Here is a 13,051-nt window from a genome sequence, read left to right as displayed (position 1 = left end):
CATAAAGTGAAGAGGATTAATCAAATAATGTTTTCATTCTCAAATCCAACTAGGTCTCTCTCAACAAACTCTCTCCATGAGAATATAACCTCCTAATGTAAAGCTTATATAAAAATTAGAAATGGTGAATATCGAAGACACAATTAACAGAGCTATGTGGATTTCAAAATGTGGTCAGAAGCATTAAGTGTGATTGAAAAGGGTTATCTGATGCATTTGTAAGATTATTCTTTTCAAAGAAGATATGATTCTTAGTAAAACTTTTCAAGAGAATATAGTTTGTTCCATTGGATGGAGAATATGAAAAAAATGAGAAATGAGAATCTCTTTCAAAATTATAAATGGGCGATATCCAGGACACAATTAACAGAGCTGTGTGGATTTCAAGACGTGGTTAGAAGCATCAAGTGTGATTGAAAGGGTTATCTGAAGCAAGTGTAACACTACTCTGTTCAAAAAAAAGATAATCATTCTTAAATAAGAGTATCTCCAACTCCGCTCCAAAACCCATTCCAAATTCCATTTTATAGTAAAATCATCTACAATCTCACTTCAAAATCCACTCTGAAATGGAATAATAAACATGATTACTCCAAATATAGAGTAAACCAACTCATTACTCCAAAATGGAGTTAAAATTTTTTTATTTATAAATGGTCCTCCACATTTAAATATTTTCGTTTTCGATAAAATTGTTATAAATAAGTATATTAATATTATTTTACTATATATATTATAAAATGTACTGTTAATATTTCTTAATTATATATATAGCCATCTAATGAACTATTTTATGCAACAAAATATATATAACATAAAACATAACAGATCATACATATAAAAAATAAAAAATATGCACCATACAAAAAAAATAACATAAAATAAATCTTACAACAAAGATAATTGCTTAATAATCCAGTAAATCACCTCCAGATCCATTAAAGTTATTAAAATATTATCCAAACGATGTAGATGGAGGAGGAGCTTGATGAACTTGTTGTTGAAGACTTCGATTTTACAAAATTTGTGCTTGTTGAGCTTGAATATATGCTCCGATATTTGGATCTCGTACGGAATTCAAATCCAAGAATAACATTTTGTTTTCCTCCTTTAGTTCTTTCAATGCATAATTTGTTTTAATAAATGTTTTCTTTTTAAACCTTTGTGGAGTAATTTTATTTATATAATAAAAAAATTAACTGTGGTTAATATTGTATTTAATATAATTGTTACAATATGAAAGTGCACTGTTTTGCAAATAGTATAAATGAAAGGTGATATTACTAATTTTTAAATAAATATAAAATATAATATATTAGGAATATTGTATTTTGGAGTGGAAAATGGAATAACATATTGGAGTAAAACTTAATTCCATTTTGGATCGTAGAAAATGGAGTAATACATGGGAAATGCTCGAAGTACCAATTTTTTAAGAATAATCAATTTTCTCCAATCTATACTTTTCAAAACATCAAAAAAGAGAAGAAAAAATAACACAAAACATATATAACATTAGATCGTGTTAGAACTTCAAATATTCTGTGTTAATTAGTCACTATATTTATATATATATATATCTCTATCAGACAAAGAAGTAAAAGAACCAAGACCAAAAAACCGAAGTTCTTTCACAACTTGGACCGAACCTGTACGTTGGGAAGAAGAGGCAGACACAAAAGCTTCCAAGGTTGTTGTCGTCACTACTGCAACAATAAAGCTTCCTCTTCCTTCCTCATAGCTTCAAGCTGTCTTTTCGCATACTTCGTGATCAGAACCGTTGTCAACACAGTAGCTACAAACCCAAGAATGTTGAGAACAATCTGAAGAACCGACATCCCCTTCTCTTCCTCGGTGGATGCATCTGCCAATTTCCTTATGAGTGTCCCTCTTAAAACACACACCAAAACAAAATATCAGAACACTAAATCATCAATCATCAGCAAAACTGCGCAGACATTGTCACAAACTCACGTATAAATAGCTACAAAGTTCTCTGGCACCATTCCCAAGAGAGAACCAGCCATGTAAGGACCGTACTGCACGCCAGTCGCAACAGCGCAATAGTTATAAATAACGTAAGGGAATGGTGAAATCCGGATTAATGTAACTGCTCGAAACTGGTGAAACCAAGTGCCTCCACCAGCAGCTCTCAGCATGGCAGCTTGGTCCGGATATCTTTCTAACCAACCCTGCAAAACATAAATTTTAGTTTCAGTAATAAAATGAGCTCAAGAAATAGGAGCTCGATAGGTTGGTGCGGTGATAGAATTTTGGTTAATGTATGCCATAACACACACTTTGGAAGAATGAAAAAGTTTTCAAAACATGCGTGACAAGCTAACAAAAAGATCTTAAAATCACAAATGTGGAGATTTAGTGTTGCTAGAATTTAGGAAATAATATTTTGGATCATATGCAAAGATGTTGTGATATATATTCTGCTTTTAACTAAGATTGAGCGCTTTTGACTTGTAAATCTCAGAGAAAACACAAAGGGTTTTGAAATTTCATAGCTGAGAGAATTGAGAGACATAACAACATTTATTGAGTCATGCCACATGTGTAAATTAGGAATCAATTTTGGTCGAATCATGTGTGATATCGTCCTGTAATTCATTCGGATCAAACAAGTGTGTAAGAGATTGTTAAAAAAAGATTCTAATAAAAGAGATGTGTGTTCTCAAAATTAATTTGTGCCTTTTGTTTTTGTTGAATCTTGATTCTACACTTGTTATTGAGGACATAATGAGACACATACTTGGATTTTGTCGCAGAAGAGATAGCTGATGAAGTAAGGAAGAGATACACCGATAGCTATAGCTGGGTAAGTGAGGAGAAGGCCATATCCAAAACCAAATGTAATCCCAGCCACCCACATTGACGGCAGTGACAGAAAAAGTATTACAGGGAGTAGTGCCACGGTTGTGAATACAAGAAGACCTATCACAGGGTGTGTGAATGTCCTCATCTCCCATTTTATGATAGGGATAAGCTCCTGCCAACAACATGGTTGAAAAAAATGATATTGCCATGATTAGTAACAGAGCTAAAGATTGTTACTGATTGAATCATTTAAGACAAAACAGGCAATCATAGAACATTATCTACAAATCTCAGTTCTGCTTGACTTTCACTCTCCAAGAGATTGATCAAGTAGCAGCTATACAAAATAATTAAACAACAAAAGAGCAACATGCAGTGAGTTATGTTTTAAGATGAAGGAAGAATCGAACCTTGTCCATGATTAAAGGAACGAGCCATTTGTAAGCAGCGAGAGCCAAACCAGATAGAAAGGCGAGGAGAAGAGCAAGCTTGATCCAGAACCAAAGAGATCTTTTCCCTCCACAAGAAGAAGATGAAGAAGGTGATGAATCTTGTTCCTCTCCCTGCTCTGCTTCTCTCTCTGATTCTTCAATAAGTTTAATATAGTGACCTAATTTCTCAACTCCATCTTCTTCAACTCTCAGATGCAGTTCAGGAACTGCATCGTCTTCCTCGCGATAAGTCATCTTCTTCTTCCTCCCTTTTACGTTGCTTGTTGTATTGTGTATCCTTTGCTTGACGCTTGTTCCATCTTTTTAATTTATATTTATTGATCTATTCCGTCGCTTATTTAGTTGTTACTTTCTTTTTAGTTATTTTATTCTATTTTCAAACAAAATATATATGAATAAAATATCTGACCGACTGCTTGAATCAAAAAAATAAAATATCCAGCAGATCAAAATAGTTTTTGAGGTTGATGTTATCAAGAAATGACAAAAAGAGTGCTGGTTTAAAATTGTGATGACAATTAACACGTTATTTTGGTGATGGAGATTTTAAAAGTATATGTGTGATTGTTTTGTGAACTAATACAACGTAATATTTTTTTAAAGGACTCAACAGATTGTGGCAATTAAAAAATTGTGGCGAAAATGGGAGACGTTTTTCTTGTTGTTAGTTCGGCGCGAGCTTCATTCACATCTTTTTTATAGACCATCCATCCATATATCCTTGCCACCAGCGCATAGTCCACTCTGGCCGACATCCCTTTTCCGTGTGGACCACCAGTTTTAGAATTTCCTAGTCCACATAACATGTCAAGAATATTTCAAATAAATATTAATGTTTAAATTCAATTTATAAAAAAAGAAAGAAAAATGGCCTCGCATATCACTAAAATATCTATTTGTTCTAAAATTAGCATAGAAGAAGACAAATTTCCAAAATATCATTAATTAATTTTTATTAGGTTTGAATTTAGTGATTAATGTCTATGATTTAGAATTTAGAAAATACAATTAGAATAAAAGTTTCTCTTTATATTTTATATTTTGTCATAAATTATTTTTAGAATAAAAATTGTTATTTGAAAAAAAATCTCCTTATATTTATATCTTTTGTGTTATTTAAGTCATTTTCTCTATAAAAGATTTTGTTTTTTTTTTTAAACTTTTCATTATTCAATACTCCCATTGGAACCTCTTTATAAAAATATTCTAATTGAAAGCAGATTAAAGTACCTTTCTACTCTTGTATTGTGTTGTATTTACATCAACTAAAAATAAACTTGAATCAAAACTATTCGGGTTTTCTATTTTCTGCTTGCAGTTAATAAAGAAACTTGTTGATTTGAAATTGATATATAACAAAATTACAAATACAAGACATAGATTTGGTTACTTGCTTACACTAAATAAACAAATAATTGTTAAATATCTGAATTATAATTTTTTTATCACACCAAAATCTTCTCTTTCGTTCTCTTACAATCTGCTTCTTCGTCACCACCACCAACCTGGCATCGTCCTCTCTTGAGTCTGACATCATCAAGACCGTAGGAACAGCTTGGTTCGGTATTCGTACACAACTGAACCAGATTCGTCTTCTTCAACAACATACAAGTATCATCATCAGGAACATACACTAAACTCATCCCACATTTGACCACCTCACAAGTCTCGAGCTTCTTGTTCCTTTCATCATCCGTTGCATAGAATTCGAAAGAAGCCTTTGTGTAACAGCAGCTGCTACTCTCTCCATGGAGTTTCTTGAGGTGGAAACAACTGTTGTATCCCATGAAAACATGGTCAGAAGTAAGCTTTCTTGGTTCATGGCTAAGCGATCCACAGGGTTCGTTCCAGCCGGCCAGAGTAAAATCAAATCCTGTGAAGGAACCGTCTTGGTTATCGAATTTGCCGGAGCACTTAACTGAGAAACGCTTAGCACGGTCTTCATAGTCTTTGAATGAGACAACTACAGATAAGGCAAGTCCAACAAAGTTAGTGTCACACCAATGAGGAGGCAATGGGATTTCTAGTGAATGTCCTAGTCTTTGGTGGCAGAACCAGCTTGGTATTTCATTCGCCGGGTAACAGATTCCAACCAGAGGTTCTGGTATAAATCCCTGCGAAAGAAAAAAACAATAAGCATTTTGCTTATTACAATAACGTGGAAGGAGGAGAGGAGAGGATTACCCGGTAATAACGTTTCACAGAAGCATTAGCCATCAACTGACTCTTGACCCGAGCATGACCTACAAGACACTCTTGAGCATCTTGGTTCAGCTTCTGACAGTTGGTAAAGATGAACATAGAATGTATCCTCTCTCCTACTGTCAAAGGAGTCAATGGATTTGCCAGAGTTTCAAGTGACTCACACTCATGAGCGTCCAGATATTGCAGATTCTGTGGAAGGGTTGGTAGAGACTTGAGCATTTTGCAATACTTTAGATCAAACCATTTCAGATTGTGAAGCTGGTTGAAGCTCTCAGGCAGATTCTCGATGTTGTTTCCGCTTAAGCATAAAGACTGCAACAAGGATAGGCCACTTATATCATCTGGTAGTTTGTCCAGACCGCATCGTGAGAGGTAAAGATCCGTTAACTGAGAGCAGCCCAATGGAGGTGGCAAGAAGAACATACTAACAGAAACTTGACTGTTTGTTCCACACAAAGAAAATGTCTTGATATTTCTTAGATGCATCATGTTTGGCATCTCAGTGATGGCTGTATCATCCAGAAGTAAAATCTCCAAAGATTCCATGGCTTCCTTGATTTCCGGAAAAACTTCTAGCTGTGAGCATCCTGAGAGTGTTAGCTCTTGGAGACATTTTAGCTCATAAAGATCAGAAGAAAGATGCTTTAACTTTTTGCAGTTCTTTAAATTCAGCAAAGCAAGTTTTCTCAAGCTTTCAATGGATTCAGGAAGACACTTTATTGCTGTGCCATCTAAAAGTAGAACTTCAACATTTTCTGAGATCATTGGGAATTTCCTGAAACTGGAGCAGCCACTGAGAATAAGAGTTTCCAAGGATTGAGTTTTGAGTCCTTTTGGAAAATTCTTGAGACTTGTGCACTCCCTGAGATTTAGGTAAATAAGCTTCTCCAAACATTTCATGGATGATGGCAACTTCTTCAAACTTGTACATCCTTCTAGATTCAACCTCTCAAGATTTTGAGCATTAGCCAAACCTGAACATCGGCTTAATCTCAACGAGTGACTGAGATCCACCCATTTGAGCATTCCAGCATCCTGTAACAACAGTTCTTGTTATAACTCAGTATTCAATAGGGTGTTAAAATGAGTTAACTCGCACAACTCAACTTAGCTCATGATGAGCTCAGATCTTTCATTGAGTTGGCTCATTTATCATATGAGTTTTACTATGTAAACACGAACCAAATATGAATTTATATAAGATGTTTTACATAACCTAGAAAAATATAGCCCATGTTCATGAAAAATCAAGCCAGCTGAGTCAGCTCATGAGCTCAATCTCATTTTGACATTCCTAGCATTCAAGAGTTTAGCTTATGAGTGATAAAATATACGCATAAAAATATACCTTGTCTCCGTCCCAAATGTCTTCTAACTCACTATATGGCAGCTTAAGGTCTACAAGGTTCTTGGGGTCAAAGTTTAGAAGGAGACTCTGTAGAGGGCATCCATACCAGTGTAGATATGTTAGCTCATCAGGAAGGAAATCAAGCCCCTTACGTAGGAGTAGTTTACAATCCACTTCACATCCACGTGAGCAACGCGAATCATAAATTTTCAGGTATTTGAGATTGCACATCCCTTTGAATGCTTTGGCGCTTAGACGCATTGTTCCTTGTTTTGATGTGTCCAGGAAAATTCCTCTTATCATGTCAGTTCCCTAGCAACCAGGAGGTAGATAAACCATAGTTAATTTAAAGCAAGAGGCTAAAGTATAATACAAAATAGTGAACTGTAAAATCAATTTATAGTTAATTCAGATATGCCATTACCAAGCCTTTGGTGAGCAGGTAACAAATATAGTCACTATCCCATAGTCTAATATGCGACTGAAACTGGGTCCCATGTGGTGATAGCCACCTAGAGCCTCTTATTGCTATGGTTTCTGCTTTTAAGCTAATCTCCTTGCCCATAGTCTGCAACATGTCATGCATCTCGATGCGATTATCAGAAAGAGTAATCAAACATTTGTCAAGTAGATCCTCTATCACATTAGAAACATCCAAACTATGACTGTTGAGAAGACTTTTCACGTAATCAACTTTCTCTGATCTGAAGAAACATGCAATATCCAGAAAAACATTCTTCTGCTCAATGCTAAGCTCCTCATAGCTTGTTTCCAGAACTTCGTAGATATCTCCATGTGACTTGCTTGTCAGCCTATCCAATTTATCTTCCCAGTACTGATTATCCCGCTCACAAAGATCAGACCCTAACACCTTAAGCGCCAAAGGGTGTCCCTTAGCATAATCCAGAACCATATTTGTCAAACCTTGAAACTCTTTTAAAGGGCAAGAGTCGTTAAATGCATTCAAGCAAAAGAGCTTCAAGGCTTCTCTATCATTCAACTTAGGGAGCACATATTTTCGACCCTTGACCGCCTCGACTAGCTTACTATCTCTAGTAGTTATGATGATTCTACTTCCTCCCTGATACCATTTGGAGTGCCCCATAAGATACCTTATCTGCTTCTCATCGTTCACATCATCAAGCACAATAAGCAGCCTCTTGCTCTTAAGGCGACGCTCAAATCTTTCATGTGCATTTCCAGGAGCTCCAATCTCTAGCTCTCTATCATTAAGTAATGTAGAGAAGAGTTTCTGCAGCAAAGACTCTAACCCGCTTCTACTCGAGTTTTCACGGATGTTTGTAAGAAAGCAGCTACCGTCGAATTGGCCTCGCATTCGTCCATACAAGCAATCAGCAAGAGTAGTTTTACCAATTCCGCCCATTCCAATAACGCCAATGACATGAACAGAGTCCAACTCATCGCAACATAAAAGCTTTTCTAGAGTCCCTAGACGCGAGTCTACTCCCACCAGACCTTCGTTGCCAATGGGGGCCAAATCATTCAGTTTCTTGAATGTGTCAACAGCAATCTCGTCCACAAGTTTGGCTTCAGACGTACTATCAAACAAGAAGATGAACAAAGTAACCGAAGTATATAAAAAATAGAGATCAATGTCAGGCCGGTATAGGATTTTGAGGGTAGTATATATTCCCTCAATTTCATTTCAGCTGTTAAGGTAGAGTAAAATTTTAGTTTCAAAATAAATATTGTTTTAGAATTTTCAATGTAAAATATATTAACTTTATATACTATATGATTCATTATATTGTCTAATTTATTTTTCAATTGGTTGGAATATGTTGAGTATATATGTGATGATGTTTTTATTTATAAAATATACAAAATTAAATATTTTATTAATCTACGTGCACAAAACAATTAAAATAGAACCAGTGGAGTATTTAGTTATTTACTAGTGACTTTGATAATATAAAATAAAATCATACAGATCTATGTCTATCCTTTTCAAAAAAATTGGAGATCAAAACCAATGTTTCACTAGGCACAGCCCAGTTCCGACCCTAATCAGTGCAGATCCTTTATAGAGAGCATACCTGAACTCATTGACTACATAGCCGGAGATGTTGAATGCTGTGGTCAGTGCAGCTTCCCACGTTGAAGTCTCTTCCTCCTTAACTTCAGTAAAACTCTTCTTTGGAACATTCTTTAATTCGGACTTGTCCACTTTGTACAAGATTGGTATCACCAGCTGCTGGTTTCTGTCCCTGCACTCTAGGATCTTAACAAGCTCTCGGAGGCACCACGCGGAGTTCGAGTAGTTCTTGGAGAAGACTATGATGGCAATCTTTGAATGCTCGATTCTGTCGAAAAGAGCAGTGAGGTCGTCTCCTCGGCGGAGTTTGTCGTCGATGAAGGAGTCTATTCCTCTAAGGCGGAGGGCTTTTTGGAGATGGCCGGTGAAGTTGTTGCGTGTGTCAAAGCCTCTGAAGCTGAGAAACACGTCGAGCTCTGCAGAGGAAGAAGGAAGAGACTCCATTGGAGAGACGATTCGATGCAATTTGTCTGGTTTCTCCATCTCCATCTGTAACATGAAGTCAACGAAGAACAAAAAGGAGTTTTGGTTTGTGTGATTAATTAATGGTTGATGAGAAGAAAAATGAATCTTCAAATGTTGTGGTAAAAATATGATCTCGAGCTGCTTCCTGAGTTAGAGAAAAGTCTCTGACCCCACAGTAAACCCAATTATTGAATGTTGTATGTGGATCTCAACGAACTCCTAATAAATAAGAAAAATAATACTGTATGATTTTTTTTTTGGTAAAACAAAAAGATTATTTTATTATTCAAACTATTAATGAGCTATCAAATTCAACAGGCTTGTGAGGAAGCTCGTCTTTGGAATGAGATTAACTCTGACCGTCAAGGGACTGTTATGGAGCATGGTTTGAATGGAGAAAAAAAGAGATGGGAACCGCCACTACCAGGATATGTTAAGTGTAACATTCACTCGAACTGGAGAAACGCCAGGATACACAGTGGAATAGCATTGATTATCAGAGATCCTCAAAGCAAAGTCCTTCATCATGCTAGAGATGCCATTACCTTTTATCCGAATAGGTTTACGGCTGAACTTCGTTGTCTGGCTTGGGCGCTTCGTAGCAGGAAGGATTTGGGATACACGGATGTGGTGATTGGATCAGATTTTAGAGAAATTATTGAAGCAGTTAGGAGATCAAATGAATGGCCTCGTTTCCACATTTTTCTTCAAGAGATAGAGGTTCTATGTTCTCTGTTTTGTTCTGTGGCTTTTGAAACAGAGTCTTTTGACTCTAATCAGATAGCAAGAGAGATTGCTCGGAGTGTTCTTCGTGACGGTCGTTTCAACTCATATTTGGCGCTAGGGGACCTGCTTGGCTGCATCAGAGAATCTTAAGAGAAGCCACTTCAAATTGCTCGTAGATATTTTTAAGGTTGAGCGTTTTTTTTGTTGTTTGTCTTGTATGGCACCTGCCTTTCCTATTTTCGTTTCTACTTTTCGTATCATTCTCAATGAAGTTGTTAAAAAAAATGTAACCAAAAAAATATTTTCAAAAATACTTTTTTTATTAACTGATAAAATTTTTTTATACACTTGTTCTCTAATATATAATAAATAATTATTTAAATAAATAAAATAAATATTTTTTATATTTTTGAATTATACTTTTTAAATTATAATTTTTTTGATTTTTTTTTACTTTTTTCCAAAATTTCTTTTTAAAAATCAAAAATTATTTTTGAAACTATTTTTTAAATTTTAATATATTTATTTATATATTTATTAGAATCCTAAATTTCGCATTCCAAAAATTTTATCCCGTCCTTCAACTCTAAACCCTAAGTCTTAGTTATCCCTATGATTATAAATGTCTTTTACTTTTCATTAAAAGTGATGAGTGTAAACATGAAAAGTGGTACTATGAATGTGATATTTTTGGTAATTTCACCAAAACAAATATCTTTATAGAAATATCAAGCAATTCTAGTTAAAAAATCAGCAAACTTATTTTGTGTCTCCAAAAAATTATATATAAATATTCTATTGTAAATATAGGAAAATACAATGTATTGTTTGTATATATAAATATATACATAATTATCAATTTATAACTTTAATAGGATTATTATATATTTACCAAAAAAATTCAAAAAAAAATTATCTTATTTTTATCGACTTATGTTGTATTTTAAATTGATCGAAACTAATTGAATTAATTAATTTATTTTTAATTAATTTATCGATATTAATTTATAGAATTTCTACTATGTTTAGTAATCGACTTTACTTAAGTAGTAAATTTTTAGATTTAACTTGTATGAATAGTAAAATTTTAAACTGATATTTGATTTACTAAAAATAAATACTTACAGTTCCATTTACTTGCTAAAAATTTAGAGCTTACAAGTTACTTGACTTGTCTTATTAATTTTTATCTATAAACTTCTTGCACCTGATTTAATAATTATTTGTAAGTTGATAATTTGTTGGAATTCCAAATTAAATAATTTTACTGTTCATGATAATATTTTATTGCTTTTCCTAAAAATAAAAACTCCAAAATGTTTATATAAATATTGTTTTATGTTTAATTCACTCTATACAAATAGAAATATAAACAAGATATTTCAGTAATTTAGAGAAATTTATTTTTTTCGTTAGTAAAAATGAGTATAAATTAAGGAAATAAGTTAACAATGTCAAATAATTATTTTCTTTTAATATTTGATACTTATTTTATTTTTGTAAACAATTTAAATATAGTAGTTGATGCTCGACTTAATTAAACTAAATACTCAATTTTACAAATCAAGTAGAAGTCAAATACTGTAATACAGGATATGTAACAAGTAAACTAAATACTCAATTAAAACCCACATTAATTATTTGGTAGTGTTTGAATGTAAAAACTAGGAAAGAAAAAGGATGTGGGAAACGATATCCTCTAAACACAACGATATAATCAGAGATTCCGGTTGACGAAAATTTATTTTTATTGATTAAGTATGGTTGAATACAATAAAGGGAATGAAATTGAGATACAACTGAGATCGACTACAAAATAAACTACTTAGAGCTTTAAGGTCGAGGTTGATGTTTGGGTTAGCTCTCTCTAGGATTTCACTAGTGTACCTCTATCTCGATATCTTCTCTTCTTATAGGTGCGATGTAATAACCCTCTTTAAAGAGTAAAACGAAGACAAGGAAAAAATCTTGTAACAGCCGAGAAAATTACTCAAGTAAGTGGAAGTCGGATTGATCTTTTCCCGTGGATGTTTGTGGATCCCAAGGTACATAAAAAAAATTTAGAAAGTCTTAGAATAGTTTTCCATCTGAAGAAATAAATTCTTCAGGAAGTTTAGTGGATTGAAAATGCTTGCGGTTCGGCCTAGAACATCCTAGTCGGACGAGAAAATTAATCGAAAATTTATTATAGGGCCTTAAGATAGGAATGACCTTAGAATTATTTTAGAACAATTTAGGTGTGGGGAAAGCAAGGTTTTGGCCAATGAGAAACATCTTCATCAATCCAGATGAGATAACTAGGCGTTCATAATTAACTATGGCTCGTTTGGGTCCGTTTACGGTGTTTCGGGTGTGTCCGTGACCTGCTGGAGGATGCAGCAGCCAAATTTACTCCTTCCAGAAGCTGGTAATATGTCTCTTATTGATTGGACGTGGTCCAAGCAGCTCATGTTTCTTTCCTATTGGCTGATTTGGTGGCTGGCCACAAATCTGATTTTTATTGGACAGAATTGTGGCTACACACTAACCTGTCTCCAATTGGTTGCATGGGGCAGCCAAGACAGCTCCTGCTTCCCTACCCACGACCTTAAGCTCGCCTTAGTCATTCCCATCACCTATAAATACCCCACACCCCTTAGTTTAGTTTCCACACTAAAAACTTGACAATAGGAAACCCGAGAGAACCCGAGAGCACCCAAACCTTAAGGTAAACCTTCTAGTCTTTAGCTTTTCTTCTAAATTTAGTTTTAAATTCCTTATTTAGATTCAGGTTTATATCCTGGTTCCGACTAATGGAACATTTGGAATCCTTTTATTCTAGGATTAAATTGGTAGAAGCTCTAAGTTGTGCTGGCCGCGAGATAGAAGCGTTTCCAGTCCAAAACTTTCATCTAAGTGTTGAGGTGAGTCTCGGTTATGGATTATGATTGTTGTGTGTGCGACTAGCGCCTGCAAAGCAAGAGTATTGGTTGA

General features: G+C 34.5%; 3 protein-coding genes across 3 annotated transcripts; 1 reads left to right on the top strand and 2 right to left on the bottom strand.

Annotated features, from left to right (window-relative positions):
* Positions 1-815: 815 nt before the first annotated feature.
* Positions 816-4,148, bottom strand: LOC103839912 (TVP38/TMEM64 family membrane protein slr0305). Its single transcript, XM_009116399.3, has 4 exons — positions 3,237-4,148; positions 2,762-2,998; positions 1,975-2,192; positions 816-1,890 (listed from the first exon to the last, which is right to left on the bottom strand). Exons 1-4 carry the CDS (start codon positions 3,510-3,512, stop codon positions 1,704-1,706), a joined length of 918 nt encoding a protein of 305 aa, XP_009114647.1. The 5' UTR covers positions 3,513-4,148; the 3' UTR covers positions 816-1,703.
* Positions 4,149-4,596: 448 nt separating this feature from the next.
* LOC103839911 (disease resistance-like protein DSC1) lies at positions 4,597-9,623 on the bottom strand. Its single transcript, XM_018654952.2, has 5 exons — positions 8,889-9,623; positions 7,256-8,390; positions 6,832-7,143; positions 5,463-6,518; positions 4,597-5,392 (listed from the first exon to the last, which is right to left on the bottom strand). The coding sequence occupies exons 1-5, from the start codon at positions 9,383-9,385 to the stop codon at positions 4,724-4,726; spliced, it is 3,669 nt and encodes a 1,222-aa protein (XP_018510468.1). The 5' UTR covers positions 9,386-9,623; the 3' UTR covers positions 4,597-4,723.
* A 26-nt stretch (positions 9,624-9,649) lies between these two features.
* On the top strand, positions 9,650-10,228 carry LOC108869659. The gene has a single exon (XM_018654373.1). It carries the CDS (start codon positions 9,650-9,652, stop codon positions 10,226-10,228), a length of 579 nt encoding a protein of 192 aa, XP_018509889.1.
* The last annotated feature ends 2,823 nt before the right edge of the window (positions 10,229-13,051 follow it).

The sequence above is a fragment of the Brassica rapa genome, chromosome A09, assembly GCF_000309985.2.
Source record: "Brassica rapa cultivar Chiifu-401-42 chromosome A09, CAAS_Brap_v3.01, whole genome shotgun sequence".
NCBI lineage: Eukaryota > Viridiplantae > Streptophyta > Magnoliopsida > Brassicales > Brassicaceae > Brassica > Brassica rapa.
Note: the sequence above shows the minus strand (reverse complement) of the source record. Positions and strands in the feature narration are given on the sequence as shown.